General features: G+C 34.8%; 1 protein-coding gene across 6 annotated transcripts in view; it reads right to left on the bottom strand.

Moving 5' to 3' along the window:
* Window positions 1-721: 721 nt before the first annotated feature.
* Window positions 722-20694, bottom strand: part of BPTF (bromodomain PHD finger transcription factor) — a 184002-nt gene continuing 164029 nt past the window's right edge. For 4 of the 6 annotated variants that reach the window (XM_074224760.1, XM_074224762.1, XM_074224765.1 and 1 more), the window contains 6 exons: window positions 18918-19315; window positions 15400-15573; window positions 14443-14635; window positions 12983-13067; window positions 3476-3662; window positions 722-1659 (listed from right to left, as the gene is read on the bottom strand). In XM_074224760.1, the coding sequence (XP_074080861.1) occupies window positions 1623-1659; window positions 3476-3662; window positions 12983-13067; window positions 14443-14635; window positions 15400-15573; window positions 18918-19315 (1074 nt within the window). In that variant the 3' untranslated portion in view covers window positions 722-1622. Of the gene's footprint in view, window positions 2445-3475; window positions 3663-12982; window positions 13068-14442; window positions 14636-15399; window positions 15574-18917; window positions 19316-20694 lie in introns of all 6 variants that reach the window. The other 2 variants (XM_074224761.1, XM_074224764.1) reach the window with 2 other exon arrangements.

Raw genomic sequence — 20694 nt, 5'->3', positions numbered from 1 at the left:
GAACAGTTTTCTTTAGTTTAAGTGACAACATCTGTATAAACAAACAAAAAATGAAAGGTCTAATAATTATTAGATAAAACGAACCCCAGAATAATCTGTACACCTGAGCCTGTAATAAGAAAGAGTTGTGATCCATAGCTATGTCTTACACTTAGTTTCAGGAAACTAAGAACTGGAAAGGGTCTTGCATAGCGAGGGTGATATTAAACCTAGGGAAAAGCTTTAAAAAAAAATTTATCAGGCAAACTCCAGATCTTAGGAGGACAAAGCTACTGTGAATTAGTGCAAAATCTAGTAATATTTTTGCAAGGCTGCATAAGCCAAACAGCAGATTTCATAACAGCTGTTAATATAATGTAGAAAAAATGCAGTGTAAAAGCACATATCATTAAAAGCAAGAAAAACTTGCTGGAGAACTTCAGTTGATTTCACTTTCATTCTACCTTTCCTTCTCTGAAGAAAACAAACACAAGCTATTCCAGACTTAAGTAAACAGTCTTTCATTCCTGTGGGATACTCTGCTTCCCAATATATGGACCTCAAACATTCATTGATGCAGCAGTATAGCATTCCTCTTGACTAGTTTGAAATGAGGATTTGGGGAAAAGACAGGGCTACCTTCTTGGGGAAAACAGTCACATTTGGGTTTTCTGTCCTTTATTACCCTTTGGGAGTCCCTTTCCACCCCACCAAAGCTTACAATCAGTACCACACATTCAAAGACACTTCCATCTGTGGGAGAAAAATTATCTCCATTTATTTTGTTTCATATACATCCATATTTTGAATTTTAATACAAAAAGAAAAAAATTAGAATCTGACAAATGTTTACAAACAAGATACCTTCAAATAGATTTTACTCATTTCAGTCTGGTGCAGAGTAAATGACAAATTGTACTGTTTTATTCAAGGCAACAGAGTCTGTAGTCCATGACCACTTAGCCCAACCTTTATGCAAGCTTAATTTTTATCTAGCATGAACAATAAACTCATTGTTGATTCCCAGTTTTTTTGTGTATGTGTGTGTGTGTGTATTTGTGTGTGCACATGTGTACATAGCAGCTCCTTTCATAGAAAGAAAAGACATCTAGAGGTCTCTTGTACTTTTACCTACAGGAATCATGATAAGATACAGAATGGATTACATGTAACCAGGGTTGGATTTTTTTTTAAGAAAAAATAATTAGCTGACAAATGAGGGCAGCAATAAAAAAAGCGTCTTTTTTGCAACAATAAATAAATACAGTCAGAGTTTTCTGTGTGACTTTAAACCAGCTTCTTCACTGAAGAGCAGACGTGGCATTTCCATGGAGTTAAAACTTGACTCCATTTATCTTTATTCTTGCTTTCTTTTTCTCTCTTTCAATAAACAAAGTTTTCTCGCTTCTGCCACAATAGTAAAACAATTTGATCTTGACAAGAAAATGGTGCTGATTTTGTTTTCCTTTGTCCGCTGGACAAAAATAGGCCAAGAATATAATTTGAATGTTGTGACCAATAAAAACGAAGTTTAGGTCAAGTCTTGTCAGGAGAACCTGACTAAAAACATCTGGCTTCTTAATTTAAACTTTTCAGATAACCAGATTCTTGCTGTGTTTTGCATTAGGTTAACACGCTGAACTCTAAGAAGCTGTAGACTGCAGTTTGTTGTTATGAGACCTGCAGAATACAGAAAAAAGGGAACAATTAAGCACCCTTCATTTTGGAGAACAATGAGGCTCTAAGCCAATGCCAACCAAGGTCAATCTGTCAGAGGGGAAGCAGCCAATACTATAGAGACAATGATTTTTGACATTCAGAAATGTTTTCCTTTTTTAGCTTAATTAAAAATTTTTTTACTGTACACTAAACATGATTTTTTTCTGGAAAATTCCCCAAGAATTAAAAATATATTTTACTAATAAAGGTTACAAAACTTTTAGCCATAGGGAAAAAGACATTTACATAAGTATCATCGTTGTGGTTAAAAAAATATGTACAAACTAATTTACATTTATATGGGTTGTTGGGGTAGGGGAAATCTGAGATGTAAAAAAAAAAGAGCAACATTTAACAGTAATTAAAATCACATTTTTCTAATAAAAATTCAGACAATCTCCTTTCTAAACTTCACAGTTTTATTCACAACTGTAGTTAGTATGATGAAAATACTGTACAGAGTTTCCAGGACTAACTAAGCCAACAGAGTTTATGTTGCAAGACTTTTTTAATACAGTATTCCCAGAATTTACAATAATTTTTTAATACATTGTTCAACATGGCTGCTAGGAAATGATTGTTACTGCTATACATCTTTAAACATTTAAAAAATTCTGCTAACTAATCTGAACTTTCTGGAGGCAGGGTTTGAATTAAGTAAATGACATGGTTCAATGAAAGAAAGAATGACCCCCAACATCCAGCTCTGATTCCAGTTAAAAAGTTCAGACTAAAGATATCACAATCTGTAAGAAAAGAAAGAACATGGATGGTGTAAATGAAGAAGCATAACAAATAAAATGCAATAATGAAAATAATGTGCAAACACTTAATGCTGGATATCATAAATGAAAAAAGGGGGATGAGGGAATGGCAGCAGATGGTAGCTTGGTAATTCACTGAAATCCATAATTAAGAGCAAGTTTCAAAAAAATGACCTTTAGGGCCCTTTCCAATTCTAAAATCCTACAATTCTAAATATTGATCCTTTACTTCCATTTCAATCTTGTTCATTTTCATAGAAATTACAATAGCTATCTATAATATGAAATTATGTGGTGCTTGCAACAAGTTTTCACATTTAAGTTTTTTATTCCTCTTACCAATTAAAAACTTCCCCAATTATGCTAAACTCAAGAGTAGTTTCTACTTTCTAATGGAAATTACTTAAAATGAATTGTAAAAAATAGTGATTAAAATATTATGATTGAAGTAATATAATTTTATTTCTTTTAAGTAGCATATTCATTTTTATATTGTACATGGTCAATGCTAAATACTGAAATATACTTTTTTTTAAGGTTTTTGCAAGGCAAATGGGGTTAAGTGGCTTGCCCAAGGTCACACAGCTAGGTAATTATTAAGTGTCTGAGACCAAATTTGAACCCAGGTACTCCTGACTCCAAGGCCGGTGCTTTATCCACTATGCCACCTAGCCACCCCTGAAATATACTCTTACTGAAGATTTGGAAACTCTTTACAGTCTACTTCCATTCAGAAAAATTTTCCCCAAATAACCATCTCTAATAAATTATGAAGTAAAAGAGAAGGAACATTCAAGGGTGAACCCAGAGCAAACTGAAGTTTTATAATTTTCCAGTACTAAACTTATTAGGCAGGTTAACTACCAAATTTTAATAGACTATCTTTAAAATCTGTTTCACTAAAAAGTGCCCTAGGAACCAATTCCTTTGGAGGTTAGATCATGATGTTCTAAGAGTTGCTTAATTTTGAGCACAAACGGAGTAAGAGTTCAAAAACTGCCATTTTTGCTTACCTGCTTGCCTTGAATCCTTTTAATTTCTGTACAAAGAATGATTCAAGAACTTCTGCACACTGGTAAAAAGGGGAGTCACTTGGATTGTAGTAACGACAGTTATCAAAAATTTTGGTCATATCTGCCACAAATTCTGTCAGCTTTTTGTAATAACGCTTCTGTATTCTTTCTTCCATGGTAGCAAGATCTTAAAAACAAAAACATGAAATAGTATTTTAAGAGAACTTCATAATCCAGTCATATGAAAAATTGCTCTAAATCATTACTTATTAGAGAAATGCGAATTAAAGCTTCTCTGAGGTACCACCTCACACCTCTCAGACTAGCCAATATGACCAGAAAGGATAATGATCATTGTTGGAAGGGTTGTGGGACATCTGAGACACTACTACATTGTTGGTGGAGCTGTGAACTCATCCAACATTTCTGTTGTCCAAAGGGCAAAAAAAAAATGTGCATACCCTTTGATCCAGCAATACTACTGGATCTATACCCTGAAAAGATGATGAAAAAGGGCAAAAATATCACTTCTACAAAAAATATTCATAGCAGCCCTGTTTGTGGTGGCAAAGAATTGGAAATCAAGTAAATGTTTCAATTGGGGAATGGCTTAGCAAACTGTGGTATATGTATGTCATGGAACACTATTGAGAGCTTAACAGGACTATTCTCTATTTCTACATATCTAACTTATTTCTCACTACCATTCAAAGTCATGAAATGATTCCAATTGGTCATTTGAAGCAGTTCTATTGTTCTATTAGAAACCAAGAGGGATGGGAATTCAGGGAAACCTGGAGGGACTTGCATGAACTGATGCTGAGTGAGATGAGCAGAACCAGAAAAACACTGTACACCCTAACAGCAACATGGGGGTGATGTTCAACCTTGATGGACTTGCTCATTCCATCAGTGCAAGAATCAGACAATTTGGGGCTGTCTGCAAGGGAGAATACCATCTGAATCCAGAGAAAGAACTGTGGAGTTTGGACAAAGATCAAGGACTATTAACTTTAATTTAGGAAAAATCCCAATATCTTATTGTCTCATCTTGCAATCTCTTATACTTCATGTTTTTTCCTTAAGGATATGATTTCTCTCTCATCACATTCAATTTGGATCATTGTATACCATAGAAACAATGTAAAGACTGGCATATTGCCCTCTTTGGGGGGTGGTGGGGGGAAGGGAAGTAAGCTTAGGGGAAAAATTGTAAAACTCAAAATAAATAAAATCTTTTTAAAAAGACCATAAAAAATAAATAAAATAAAGTTCTTTCCAAAAAAAAAAGATAAGATAAAAAGTTTTCAAGTGTTACCAAACATAATCCTGAACATTCCATTCAGGTTTAATGTTAAACATTTATTGCCCAAGTAGGCATGAGAAAGCATGAAGGAAAAGATGGCTTTTTTTCTTCAAAAAAATCAACTCTAATTGTTTTCTTATAGTCTTTTGTTAAAATGCCTTTGCAGTACCATTGGTCATACTTGATTTCCCAGAAGCAACAATGTCAACAACCATCCCCTTGATGGCCACTTTCACATCTTCCAATATTCTGAGTTGAAGTTAAATTTTTGTTATGAACACTAATTTCAGTTTTTCTCTCCCAAATTTGTGTATTCATTGTAGCCTGCATCCCCCAGGAGAATGAAGTGTCCTTGAGGATAGGGAGTTTTATTTTCTTTGTCTCCCCAGCACCTTGCAAACAGTTGATGATTAATAAATGTCTGTTGAACTGAATTGAAATATCACTTCTCTAAGTCTCAGGAATGTGAACAGAGATGTTCAGGGGTTGTGGGTAGCAGGAGCAGGAGAACCTACTCCTCACCACCAGCAAATCCTGGGAGCTTCTTCCCTTAAGATGGTTTTGCCCTTTTTGGAAATATGTATATTTGAATCTAGAATTTAAATTTATTTCATTGCAGGAAGGGTCCTCTGAAATCAATTAATCATAGAAATAAGCTCCCCCTTTTAAAAAAAACTGAGTTTTTAGAACTGATATGAAAACTGTATTCTGGATTTCTATAGCCACAAAAAAAAAAACTAGGTATTCAACATTCATGTTGTGGAGTATGTGGGGGGAAAAAAGTAAAATTGTGGGGATTAGGTTGTTTCACAATCCTTATTTCTGTCTAACTATAAGAGTTCAAAAGAAAACAATTATTTTAACATAAAAAACCCTAAACCAAAAGTATTTTGATGTTAAAATACATTAAAAAAATTAATGTGAATTAATGTGAAGAAAGTTTAGAAATCAGGAAAAGCTAGAATCTTCTGATATACTTCTACAAGTCTGATATACTTTTACAAGTCTGATTTTGACTCTCATTAAGGTGGTGACTTGAAATCTAGGCATCTGAGCAAGCTCTAATCCATTTTACTGCACAGGAAGGCTTAGGCTTCCTGGCAAAAGATGATGCCTTTTTCCAAGGAGTTGCCTAGCCATTCCATAGAATGGCTTATCACCAGGAGCTGTGATTTGGTAATGAATTCTATTTTGGCTGGGTTGCCATGACAAAAGAAAAATACAGGCTTTGTCTAGTTTTCTTCCACTTCTACAAAGAGGGGTGAGAGAGTGGCAGAAAAGACGGTAAAAAGTGCTGAAAATTACAGTTGTTAAGACTGAAGATCTCAATATTTAGTTGTTTTTCTGTCATTTTAGGGTTATATCTGAATCTCTGTGACTCCATTTGAGATCTTCATGGAAGAGGGACTAGAGTGGTTTGTCAATTTCTTCTCCAGCTGATTTTATAGATGAGGAAATGAAGCAAACAGGACTAAGTGACTTGCCCAGGGTCACCCAGCTAGTAAGTGTGTGAGGCCACATTTGAATTCAGGAAGATGAGTCTTCTTGACTTCAGGCCCTGCCCTCTATCCACTGGGCCATCTAATTGTCATGGCCAATATTTATATATTGGTTGATATTCTAATTCCTCCTTGTTATTTAAAATAACTGGTTTATATTCAGTTATTTTAAATACCAAGCAAGAATTAGAGAATTTTAGTGTGAGTTAGCTAAGAAGTCAGAATCCCTTTTTTCCTTTCCCCTTTATATAAAGGAAGAGGTATCCTTATTCTCCTTCTTCCCTGAACTGTCTACAGATCTTGATCCACTAAACTCTCTCTTCACTCGGTCCTTTATATGCGCCTATAACCATTTACAAAGGAACACTTAAAATAAAAATCTTTCTTTTGGCTTTTCTATCTCTTTCAGCTCCCTCTTACTGTCAAATTTTTTCTGTCTTCCTCTTCACTATCAAACTTTTTAAAAAAGGTATCTATACATAGTCTCTCCTCAGTCTCTCAGAGCATCCTGGCTTCCACTCTCATCTTTTTATTGAAACAGTTCTTTCTGATCAAATTGCTAAATACAACAGAATTCTGTCAGCACTTAATACTGTTTATTTTCTGTGTTCTGTCTGTCCTTAAAGCTTCATCACCACTTCATACTCTGGGTTTTATGATTAGAACGTTAAATTTCTTTTCTTTTTCTTTTGATGGCAGCTTGTATTCTTTAAAACTCCTTAAAGTGACTGTGTTCTTGACCCTCTTTTCTCTCGAAGCTGTCTGGGCACTCCCATGCAATCAACTATCACATGTGCATGGAAGAATGTTTTTTTTGGGGGAGGTTTACAAGGCAATGGGGGGGGGGGGGTGTTGAGCGACTTGCCCAAGGATACAGTTAGGTAATTCTTAAGGATTTAAACTCAGGTTCTCCTGACTCCAGGGTCGGTGCTCTATCTACTGCATCATCTAGCTGCCCCTGGATGATTTTATAATAATTTTGATCTGCAGTTAAAATGAACAAATCCCCTTTTAAAAATTAATATGTTTAATTTTAACTGCCATCGACAAATATGCATTTAAAGATATTAAAAAGAAATGAAACAAAAGCTCAAACACAAGAATTATGAATCATTATACATGAAATCTTATGCTTGTTTATTCATTTTTAAAAATCCAATTTATTTTCAGTTCTAAATTTTCCCTTCTTTTTTCCCCTTCTGTTATCTAGCAAGAAAATAAGAAAGACAAAGCCTATTACAAATATGTGCAGCGGGGAAACAAATTCCAACGTTATTCATTGTTAAAAGAAATAACTTACCATATCTATTAACTTTAAGGATATACTAATGGAGTTGTCCTATATATTAAATATGAAATTTGTTGCTGTTTAATATTGTTTTTATGTTCATTTCAGTATGTTATTTTGAAACTATTTTATTCACTCTAAATGACTTCATGTACTTCCCATATTCTCTGAATTCTTCATATCTTCATTTATTCATGCATGATATTTTATTTTTCATATACAGTGCTATATTAAATTATTCCCCAAATGTTGGATAACTTATTATTTCCAGTTTTGTTTTAGTTTTCTATTAGAAATAAAAATTTTTGTTCAGTTAGGTTCATCTCCCAACCTGGGTTATAAGTAGAAATCTAATAGTGGGATCACAGGGTTAAAGGGCACAGAATTTTTGTAACTTTTATTTTTTAGTTTCATGTTGTTTTACAAAAAGATTACAGTAAGTCACTGCTAAATTAATAGTGTATTATTCTGTCAGTTTTCCCAGAGGCATATCAGCATTTAATTTTGCTATATTTTATTACCTTTGCCAGTTTGCTAGATTCAAATGATATATTTTTCTCAAAAAATGTTCAAAGTACAAGATTTTTCTCCAATACTTGTATTTTCTCTTATATGCTGAATACATTTGAATTCAGATACTTTTCCTTTTCATCTCTCCTAAAATAAAGCTGGTTAAAAAACGTTTTCCCTAACTGCATAACCATTAAAGATATTCTATTCTCCTCTATTAAAAAAAAATCTATCCTTTACTTTACTTCTGCTGCATTTTCAAATGTCTGCCAGAGAATTTCTCTTGGATTCTCCACTAGTGCCTCATTTTTTCACATGTTCAAAACTGAGCTTAGCATCTTTTCTCTCAAACTTCTCCTCCTCTTACTTCATTATATTAGTGGCACCATCACCCACTCACAAAAGCTCTCATTATGAAAAATTCTATAGTTGTCATGTCCAATTAGTTACTAAATTGTCCTTTCTACCTCTACAATATCTTTTGCAACTATTTAGCATCAACCCTTTCTCCTCTTTCCCCAGGGGATGCTGACATACATGCAGGAGGCTGCTGATGCAATTGTACACATAGAGAAAACAGAGAAGCTTCTTGATGTTATGTAGATATTCTTTGTTTGCAGTCTTTGAGCCAGGTGGAGGACAGCAGCCTCTTTGATTGGCTGCAGTGGCAGAACAAGAACTGGGGTGCTTTCAGAAAGTCATTTTTAGGGGCAGCTAGGTGGTGCATGGGATAGGCTACCAGCCCTGGAGTCAGAAGACCTGAGTTCAAATCCAGCCTCAACTGTTTAATAATTAGCTCGTTGTGTGACCTTGGGCAAATCACTTAACCCCATCGCCTTGTAAAAAACAACAACAAAAAAGTTGGCCTTGGCTTCCCTGTCCTTGGTTTGAATCCTTCACTGATGGTATCTAGGAAGAGTTACCCTTGTAAGGGGTCTTGGCCTCTCTGAGGCACCACACAGCCCTGTGAATTTGGTCTTCTGTTCTTTGCTCTGTGTATCTTCTTTTGTTTTAGGTGAAGGGATGACAAAATAATGTGACCTTGAGAGCTTCAAATGGTCAGGAGAGTGAGTGACTGGGAGTGAGGTCCAGGAAATCTATTCCTTCCTTTTGCAGCTCCAGTACTATCTTTTAATACTAATCCCCAGAACTAATACCATCCTAATGGGTCTTTTCACCTCCTCTCTCTCCCTTCTATCTGTCCTTTACACTGTTATCAAACTCAAAGTTATACTGTTATCTTTCTTATAACAGTCACCCATGTGTTAAAGAAAACAAACCAGTGGCTCTATACTGTCTGAATAAAGTTCAGCCTCTCTGTCTGGTATTTGGGGCACGGTGCAATCTGCCACCACTTCACCTTTCCAGCTCTCCTCCTTCACATCTACTATGACCCAGCCAAGTGGAACACTGTCTGCCCATCCAAATGTCTCCAATGCTTAGGCTCATGTTGATCCCATGTTTGGAATGTCTTCCCTCTCCCCCTTTAGACTGATAAATATTAACTTGTTCTTTAAAGTTCAACTTAAATACAATTGCCCCCATGAGAAGAGGAGAGAAGAGGGGAGAAAAGACTTTGTAAAGAATTTTATTTTATGACAGACTTTGGTAACAGATTATATATGGGGGAATGAGAGAATGAGAGTCTGGGATCACCAGGAAAATGGTGTGCTCTCAAATGGAAAAGGGAAGGGGTATGAGGGAAAAGATAATGAATTCAGTTGTGGGCATGTTCAGTTTAAGATGTCTATAGGACACTCAGTGCAAGAAGTCTAATAGTCAATTAGATGGGGGTCAGTGAGGGGTTGTTAGGGTTGAATAAGTAGATTTGAGAGTCTTTAGGACAGAGATGATAACTGAATCTGTGGAACTGATGAGACAACAAATGAAATACACCAGAGCGAAAAGAGAAAAGGGTGCCTGGAAGAACCCAGTTGGGACACCATCTATAGAAAAATCTGACCTGGATGAAGATCTTGCAAAAGAGATTACTGAGTTGTACTCAGATAGGAGGAGAACAAGAAGAGAGTGGTGCACAAAAACCCAGAGAAAAGAGAGTATATCAAAGAGAAACGGGTGAGTAATGTTGAACGCTACAGAATAATAACTAGGATAAGTACTAAGAAACGGTCATCAGAAACTTTGGAGAAAATGGTTTTACTTGAATGGTGAGGGAAGAAGTCAAGACAGTAGAAAGGGAAGAAGAAAATGAAAGGAAAAAAAGTAGAGGTACAGGGCAGCTAGGTGGCGCAGAACATAGAGCACCGGCCTTGGAGTCAGGAGTACCTGGGTTCAAATCTGACCTCAGACACTTAATAATTACCTAGCCGTGTGGCCTTGGGCAAGCCACTTAACCGCATTGCCTTGAAAAAAATCTTAATTTTTTTTTTAAAAAGTAGAGGTACCTTTTCAAGAAGTTTAACCACAAAATTAAAGAGAGACATGGGATGTATTTTGTGGGGACAGATGGAGCAAGTAAGGGTTTTCTGAGGCTATGGTGGCATGTTTGTAGACATTAGGGAGGAGAGTAGACAGAGAGAGATTGACTAGGGTTAAATGGAGAGACAATCTGCTGGAGAATGTAAGAAAGCCTGGACTCACTTGTGCACACAGAGGGGCTTGACTTGGCAAGAAGGCATGAGGAGGAGATATCTAGGAGATAGAAGATGAGGAGGAGGGAACACCTTGTGTAACAACCTCAAGTTTTTCACTGAAATATAAGGCAAGGGGCAACTAAGTGTCACAGTGAATAGAGTACCAGCCCTAGAGTCAGGAGTGAGTTCAAATCTGGTTTCAGATACTTAATAATTACCTAGTTGTGTGCCTTGGGCAAGTCACTTTACCCCATTGCAAGCTGAGAGGGTGAGGGGAAAGGAAAGCTAGGAGAAGTTAAAGAAAGGGTGAAAAGATTTGGAAGAGCAGGATGCTTAGGTGATAAGAATATTGCCTAACAAGCATGAGAGGCCAAGTGAGGCTATGTAAGATAAATTTATGGTGGACCCAATCAGCCTTCATCTTAAAACACAACCTTTGACAAGGCCCCACAAATATACTGGCATAATAGCAACTTTGGTTTGTTTTAACCTTGACTGAGAAAATAAAGAAAAGGAGTCTTAAAAAAAGCTATTCCCCAAATGACAAATGGTGAAAGCATATGGAAAGGCAATTTACAGATGAGGAGATCAAAGCGATCCATAGTCATATGAAAAATTGCTCTGAATCATTACTTATTAGAGAAATGCAAATTAAAGCTTCTCTGAGGTACCACCTCACACCTCTCAGACTGGCTAATATGACCAGAAAGGACAACGATCATTGTTGGAAGGGTTGTGGGAAATCTGGAACACTAATGCATTGTTGGTGGAACTGTGAACTCATCCAACTTTCTGGAGAGTAGTCTGGAACTATGCCCAAAGGGGCAATAAAAATGTGCATATCCTTTGATCCAGCAATACCACTACTGGGTCTATACCCTGAAAAGATGATGAAAAAGGGCAAAAATATCACTTCTACAAAAATATTCATAGCAGCCCTGTTTGTGGTGGCAAAGAATTGGAAATCAAGTAAATGTTTCAATTGGGGAATGGCTTAGCAAACTGTGGTATATGTATGTCATGGAACACTACTGAGAGCTTAACAGGACTATTCTCTATTTCTACATATCTAACTTATTTCTCACTACCATTCAAAGTCATGAAATGATTCCAATTGGTCATTTGAAGCAGTTCTATTGTTCTATTAGAAACCAAGAGGGATGGGAATTCAGGGAAACCTGGAGGGACTTGCATGAACTGATGCTGAGTGAGATGAGCAGAACCAGAAAAACACTGTACACCCTAACAGCAACATGGGGGTGATGTTCAACCTCGATGGACTTGGCTCATTCCATCAGTGCAAGAACCAGGGACAATTTGGGGCTGTCTGCAAAGGAGAATACCATCTGTATGCAGAGAAAGAACTGTGGAGTTTGAACAAAGACCAAGGACTATTAACTTTAATTTAGAAAAAAAAAAACCTGTTATCTTATTGTCTGATCTTGCTATCTCTTATACTTTGTTTCTTCCTAAAGGATATTTCTCTCTCATCACATTCAATTTGGACCAATGTATACTATAAGATACATAAGATTAGGGGGAAAATTGTAAAACTCAAAATATATAAAATCTTTAAGAAAAAGGAGTCCTCTTCAACAAGAAATCCTTCTGATGTTTATTCTGTGATTCTACTATCAGTCATGTTATTTGCAAACATTAAGTGAGTCTACAAGTTACAGAGAGGTGCTGATTAGCACTGATAAAAGGAGTTCCTCCTTGGGAATTCCTTACAATACTGACGAAATCACAAGTCTTGTCCAAAGAAATAGGAGAAATATTGTACTGTAACAACCAACTGTTTTTCTCTTCTTTTAAGGTGATAAAATACGAAAACTACCTCTTTCATACAAGGAAACTATTACAATGCTGAAATTTCTGAGTACTATCTGTCAGTAAGAATAAGATGACGTAGAAATTTACTGTGACCTTTACTTTATTTAATTTCTCAAATCTATCTGAAATATCTAATTCAACTATAGATAATTTAATTCCATTATTGCATAGCAAGTCTGAGGTCTTTTCTTTTTAACACCAATTTTAAAAAGACAGTGGGAAAAACTGCCTTGGATAGGAAAATTAGTACTATGCTATTTTATATGAAAACAGAGATTAGCCACAGAACCATTAAAATTTAGGAAAGCTATAATCTATTCTACATAGACAACATTGCATTTATTTAAATGCTTAGGTACAACTCAGGAGAAATGCTTCAGTTATAAGGAATGCAAGTGAAAGATTACTTTTTACAAATTTGAAAACATCTTCTGCAGAAGGTAAGGAAGATGTTCATCATTTGACTGAAGAACTTACCCATTGGTTCCTTGATAACACCATAATAATCTGGTGCATCATTAGGATCCACTGGTTCCAGGAAAGGCCATGCCATCTTATGAGCCTGGAAGGAAAAAGAGACAACATTATCAGAGGTAAATACTGGCCCCCCAGCTTAACCAAGATACCAAATGACCCAGTGCACTTTATAGATCAGATTTAAATTTTGGCCAGAAGTGGAATGGATTTGATTTGCCTGATTCTTTTAATGAAGGATGCTTGTTTTCATCCTGACCTTGCTTGCTTCACCCCACTTCTCAGTCCCCACATTAGACAGTTACATTAGAAAGTGGGCTCTAAAATATAAATAACATACATTTTGAAAGTAAAGAATTAAAATTAAGTATAATGGTCCTATAGCTTGAAATATATTACTTTCACACTCTGTAATATATTTACAAGCATGCAAGTAAGGTTTTATTTTATAAGATACCAAAATTAGTAATAAAAATATTTCTTAAAAAGCAAAATGATGCAGTCTAATAAAGATGGGTAATGGGCTTAGTTACAAGTTTGGTTTTTGAGGAAATGTTTTATACTCGATGTCACTTCCTGTTAATTATTTGTGTTTACCAGAGGATTTAGAAATGACATTCAATTATGAATGGAAAAAATTTTAAGTTTAAAAAAAATCAACTTTGTAGATACTGTGGCATTATAGTGTAGAAATCTATTCTCTGTTTCTAAATATCTGACTTATTTCTCACTACCATTCAAAGTCATGAAATGATTCCAATTGGTCATTAGAAGCAGTCCTTGCTCACCAGAATCCTGCAGGCCTAGAGATGTCAGAAACGATTCATAGAACTTTTTTTTTTCCACTTAAAGAAGCACTGAATTAAAAGGTGTCCTTCCCTTGAGGAATTTAGTATTTGAACTCTAACCTTGGGCCAAGTTGTTTTCAATTCACCTAGCCTGCTTTAGAGTATGCATTAAATCCCATCCACCTCAGATAACTTTCCATTTTGGGGTACATACTGCATTTCCACCCAGTATACAGTCCCCTTGGAGGAGTAGTGGAAGCGAATCAATACTGCCATTGCCCCTGGGAAAGGCAAGGTAATCAGTTCTTCTATTCCTTATCCTAGAGATTCCTCAGACTAAAATATTTTTATGACTTCTGTTTCCAAATGAGTATGGTCTCCTCCCAGTTAGGATGGGAGGTTGATGGCAGACAATGCTTTCCTTTGTATTTTTATTCCCAGGGCCTACTAAGACACAGCTGCTTAATAAATGCTTTCATTAATTCACCATCACTAATTCTATCACTGGTATTACCTACCTTTAGCTAGATTTATTAATGGGGTAGCTTGCAAACAAGCTGTGACTTAAACAAGGTCTAAGCTAAATAGTAGCTTCCTATAAAATTATGACATATGAAGAAGGGGAGAATATTCTCCAGTAAATACTGCCTCTATTTACTGAATGTTATTTCTCACCTGTAAGGAACGTAGGACTCGTTTTAACCCTTCATAATCTTTATCTGTCAATGGACTGAGTACTGTCATGGCATCCTCAGTGGATTGGCATTGTGGACAGACATACTCATCAATGAGATCTGCTTCACTTTGCAAAATACCAACACAGCGGCCATGATACCAATTTTGACATCGGTCACAACCAATGTAAAATCTGCAAGATGCAAAACAGAAATGTAAGTTCTGAGATGGAAGAACAACACTTTATATAATTCATTTAAATGAGTAATATATTTTTATTTGAAGATATACTAACATTAGGATATAGCATAGAACTAATGTTTTCATATTTGTTGAAGACTGACATTTATTTAAGAGCATGTTAATTTAGTATTTCCCATAGTAAAAAAAAAAACAAGTATCTAAATTGTCAGGAAACAGTATTAGTAACATTGCCTTATGTTGCAGAATAGATTTAGAGAAACAAATTTGAATTTATTTGATTTTAAAGCTCAAAGTACAAAAGAAAGCTCAAATCTCTCAATGAGTAAGATATCAAATAGGAAGCTACTGCTGGCCACCCAGCTGGCAGTCAGAAGCCTATAGTCTAATAACAGTCTCAAAGGCTATGCTCAAATTTTAGTTTTTTTCTAATCTAAAATAAAGCACCATTTCAAACACTAATAAAATCCAAACTAGATATTCTTTTTTAATCTAGTTAATTTATATTTAGAGAAAATGAAATCTACCTTTTAAACTGCATATTCCCAATACATCTCAAACATTGACTATAAAGCAACATCAATTTTGAAAGGGGAGGGGGAAGGGAAGAGGAAAAAAAAATTGGGAAGAAACTTGTAAAAGGTGTATAATATATGCAAAAATACCCTTCGTTTACATTGAAAAAATAAACAAATAACCAGTCAGAGCAGTTTGTCTTCCTAAATTATTAAATAAGATGCTCTTATCAGAACTCACTGTGACTCATCATAAGGTGTTCTGCAGATACAGTACAATTCCTCACTGCTGCCCTCTTGTGCCCGTTTACAATCATTACAGATGTACACATCCATTTTCTTAGCCTCCTTTTCTGTGATGCCAACACATTCTCCATGATACCAGTTAGTACAAAGATCACAGCCAATATAGAACCTAAAAGTATTCACAATGAAAATGACAATGTAGTTGTCATTTTGAACTGCATGGCACTTTTATCCCTGTCTTCCCTGTTACTGATGCACTTTCTGCTTGATGGCTTTCTATAATGGGTTAGACCAAACTTCCTGAATCCAACCATTCTACCCATGGAGAGAAAGCGACAGCATCTGACCCTGCATCTAATGTGGAAGTAGTCACTCACAGCAATTTCAACAAATGCATGCTTTTCAATAAAATGTAGGTCTTAAAAAAATGTACTGGAATTTTGGAGAAAACAAAAACAAAAACACAACAACACACTGATGGTAATGTCTCCACTAATGAATGTGCATAAAACTGTAATAGGCACAAAATCCAAAGCCAAAGAAATCAAACTTACATCTATCAAACCTATGCCACAGAAGCCATCATAATGCCAGGGCTATTTCTTAGATAGGTTTGAAAATGTATCTCAAAGTTTAAAAAACAAAGCAAAGCGCAAACACCATGTAGAAGTTATACTAGAGAACATGCAGGGCCAGCCAGCCATCTGTGTGTATGATGCATACAGACATAACAGGATAGGATGGAAAAAAGTGGTAAAGAGAGACATAGTAAGTGAATTTCCTGGTAAATAGTTTAAATATGCAAAAAGAGTTTTATCTAGTTAAATCACAGGTTCCTTACAATAAACTAAGAGAAGGACCATTTTTTTGGAGAATAGTTTTAGGTAATATGTAGCATGTAAATGGAGGCAATGTGCAACAAAAATAAAGATAAATATTAACAAATTAACAAATTCAATTTAAAAAACAAATGTGGCCCTTACATGGAATTTTGTGAAGATAGTTATCTATTCTTATAAGATGTTTTTATATGTTATAGGCATAGAACATATTTGAGCCTAAGAGATGATCATTATCCTTAATTCATCCTAATAAAGTGATATACTGATTAACAGTGGTGACTCGGAAGATATAGAAAATAATCAGTCAAGGGATAAGCTTAATCATGGTGAGAGGGAGCACTGCACACACTGGATGAGATCCTGAATGAGAGCTGGAAAAATTTCGGTTAAAATCAGTCACTGATGTTCCACAGTTAGGGATAATAATCTCTATTGCAAACCACCTCATAGGGCTGTTGTAAGGATGCCAAAAGATACTATATGGAAAAGTGCTTTGCAAGTCTTAAAGAGCTACATAAATGTCAGCCAAGATGAGGTAACTAAATATCCTTAGGTACACTGTACCATATGCCTTGGACATTGTAGCTAGAATAAAGAAACTAGGTGTCTAACTCCAAAATAAGCTGTTTTTATGTGCTGAAGACAAAAATAAAGGTTAATTCTCTTCTCTCCTTTTTTGCACTGTTATTTTCTTTTCATTTGTACAAAGACTAACAAAGGATCTTAAGAGAATTACTGATCCAGCTCCCCAGGAGCTAAATGTGTTCCTTCCATGGTACTCTGGGAAACAAGTTTATTTCCAAGTCTTTTGATATAATTTTGTATTAAAATCTCCAATAAGCCTTCTGTCAAAGTAATAACAAAGAATGCATTATCTTACAGATGTTACCCTTACTAAACTAAATAAACACACTAACTCATTTTAACTACAAAATGTCATGAGTGAACATGGCATAATTCAATGATCCTAATGACAAAGAAAAATTTGAAGTATCCACATAAAATAAATGCAAAATGGCCTAAAAGAAATCATCAGTCAGGTGTACCTCATTTTATGCAATGTACTTCTAAAATTTTAAATTTCAATTGAGAGTTAAACAAAATATTTAAAATGCACAAAGTAATTTTCCTTTACCTTCCTAAAAGTACAGACTCCTCCATTTTATATCCTGGAAATCTTTATTCATGGATACCATCAGAATTTTTACAGAAGACAAAGATAAACGCCACATAGGATAAAAAGGCATGAATGTTCCAATGTGCAAGAGTATAGAAATTACTGACACAGGGAAATCATAAATGTATAAAAAATAATGAATTTTCATTTTAATAGACTGGATTTGCTTAAAGTGAAGCACACCCATACTAGACCAAAGGGACAAATTCATAGGGGTTGACTTTTTACATGGTAAACTATATATCTAATAAAAGAAGATAATAAACAGTAAAGATGACCACCTAGTCTCACCTAAACAGAAAGGGCTTAAATTCCAAACATCCCTACCCCATAAGAATCTGTGGTTTGTTTTATTGAGGAGAAAGGAAAAAGGATGTATTAAAAAAAAAAAGCACTTGTGATGTAGAATTTGTACCTACTGGAGTAAAATCATTAGAAAGCATTACAAAAGCAGCTTTTGTTTCCCATTTAAACATAATACAAACAAAACAAGTTTAGAAAGTATTTGGGTATAGAAAGTCTACTGAAGAAGAAACTATTAATGTTAACTTTATTCTTAAAACCTAAAAATGATAAAATTTCTCAACACAACCAAATGGATTTGAAGGGAATATGCTAATTATTTTTGCTTAATAAGCTTTGTTTGGCATAATAATTTCTACAAACTTAACCAAAAAAAATCTACACACATTAGTAATTCAAGAAGAAAATTAAGATATTTTTCTAAATGATAACAATTCAATTGTTTCATTACAAGTATGAAGGCCCTTCTCTAAACTCATTCTATATACCCCAGATTACAAGCTATACCTGTCCCTTTTCCCTCCACCAAAAATCCCTGAACACCTTCATTGCCATTTTTCCAATTAGAAATGAAAATATTCTGGAGCCTTTCATTTTCTTGGGAATATATGAAGGAATAATTTTATATTGCACTTGATTAAATGGGAATTTTATAAGAGCAAAACAAAATTAAGCTATCATTATTATTAATAAATAGTACTATTTCTACACAGAACAGTACCATATTATCAACAATTATAGTCTGATAGTGAATAAAATGAACTTTAATCTCAAATGTAAGAAAAGATTACTGACAATTCTCTCAATTTTGCATTGTACTGTAGGAGGACCTTTTGATTAATTCAGAAATTAAAAATTTAATTCAAAGGCAAAGATTTAATTGTTCTCTAAAGAAGAAAAACTGTTGAGTAGAAAAAACCAAAAGAATAACAGAAATTTTTTTTTGTTTTTTTCCCCCTTAGACAGTGGAATATGAAGAAAAGACAAACAGGCTAAAAATAAACATCATACCATAAAATTATAAATTTGATTATACAAGGTTTTGATCTCCAGATTAAAAAAACCATACTGACAATTTCACTCTTTTAATTTTCTTTCAAATATATGCTAATACTACAACCCCCAGTCTCTAATTAACAACTGGTTAAATAGATACTGAAAAAGAGAATTCAAAGAACTGGACCTACTCACTTAGACTCATCATAAGGCGTTTTACAGATACAGTAAAGCTTTGTGTCCTTCTTAGTTTCCTTTGAGGTAGTGGAAATCATTTTCTTTTTCTTAGATTTGGAAGCTGAAGACTCTTTTTCCTCATCTCTTTTTCTTTTCTGGGAAGATACAGGTATGGGCAATGTCGGAGGTGATGTGACATTGACTGAATGCTGTGGTGGAGGTGGAGGTGGTGGAGGTGGTGGAGGTGGTGGGGTTGGTGGTGGTGGAGGAGGTGGTGGTGGAGGAGGTGGTGGTGGTGGTGGTGGTGGTGGTGGTGGTGGTGGTGGGGTTGCTACTGCAGATATAGCTGCAGCTGCTACAGCCTGTGCTTTCTCCTTTTCTTTCCTAATTTTATTCAGGTCTTTCTTTAATTCTTCCTGTAGAAAATGAAATAGAACAAAAATGTTCATTAGGATCATTTAAGCAGAATGAGAAAAGACTCCATCCATAATCTCCTTTGAATCCTATGTTCAAATACTTTGGTCTAGGAAGAAGAAAATTTCTTTTTCTTAAGCCCATTTAAAACAGTTACTATAAACTGTGAAATCGTTAGAAAGAGAAAAATAATATTAAATATCAAAACTTTACAAAGGCAACTGGCAATATCTAAGTAATACTAACTACACATCTAAAACTGTATTCACAGCTCTGGCTTCCTAAAGACTTGGTACTGAAGTTCTGGTAAGAAAAATTTTGAGTAAACTTAAAGCTACTGATTAGTGAGAATAATGAATTCCCTGAAATAGTCACATTATTTTAATTCAAATGGCCTATTTTCATTGGGTTAGAACCAAGTACTCTTAGTTTACATAATTATAGCTTCAAGTAGTACAAATTCAAATACAAGCAATTACTTCACAGAATTCATTATTTGTGCCAATTAGGGGATCTAGTTTTATAAACATGAGTTACTTATTTATGGCTTGGAAAAAAGGACAATGTCTCTTGGCAATATTTTCTCCACTGAAATGGTCTTTAGGTGAACATGGGCAGGATCTGCTTTCTGTTTGGAAGTGATTATGAAAACTACCTTGTAAAACATATGGTGTTTCCTTCCCAAATTACTTTATATTTATTTGGTATACCCTTCCATGCAGGTGTTCCGATGTCAAGAGTATAGAAATTATTGACACAAGGAAATCATAAATGTATTAAAAATATAAAATTTTCATACTTCATTTTATTAAATTGGATTTGCATATAGGGGAGCATACCTATATCAGAACAAAGGGACAAATTCATAGGGGTTACCTTTTTACATAGTATACTAGATAGCCAACAGTGAAGAAGCTCATATGCATATATGTTGTCTCTTTCAATAGAATGTAAGCTTCTTAAGGACAAAGTATTGTTTTATTTTTGTCTTAAAATCTACAGAGCACAGTAAAGTTCAGTCAAATAGTAGGCTCTTAATAATGCTTGAATGATTGCAAACCTGGATTGTCATTAAATGGATTCTGGAGGAACAAGATTATAAATGAAGGTTGTATTACTGACCTAGGTCTTAGAATCAAATTAAAGGATGCAACCAGCAATGTCACAAATGCTAGGATATAATAACTTTAAATTTTTATAATTAATGTTTATAATTATTCCAAGTACTAATAAAATGAACATAAATAGTACACAAAATGATCATATAAGTGGCTTCAAGGCATAATAAAGTACTCAATGGTTATGAGCAAAACAAGTTAAATGTATCATAAGTTTAACCCATCCAAAATAGATATGCATCATAGAACCATTATTTACTTTG

Source organism: Macrotis lagotis, chromosome 2 (assembly GCF_037893015.1).
Source record: "Macrotis lagotis isolate mMagLag1 chromosome 2, bilby.v1.9.chrom.fasta, whole genome shotgun sequence".
Lineage (NCBI taxonomy): Eukaryota > Metazoa > Chordata > Mammalia > Peramelemorphia > Peramelidae > Macrotis > Macrotis lagotis.
This window is presented reverse-complemented; position numbering and strand designations above follow the sequence as displayed.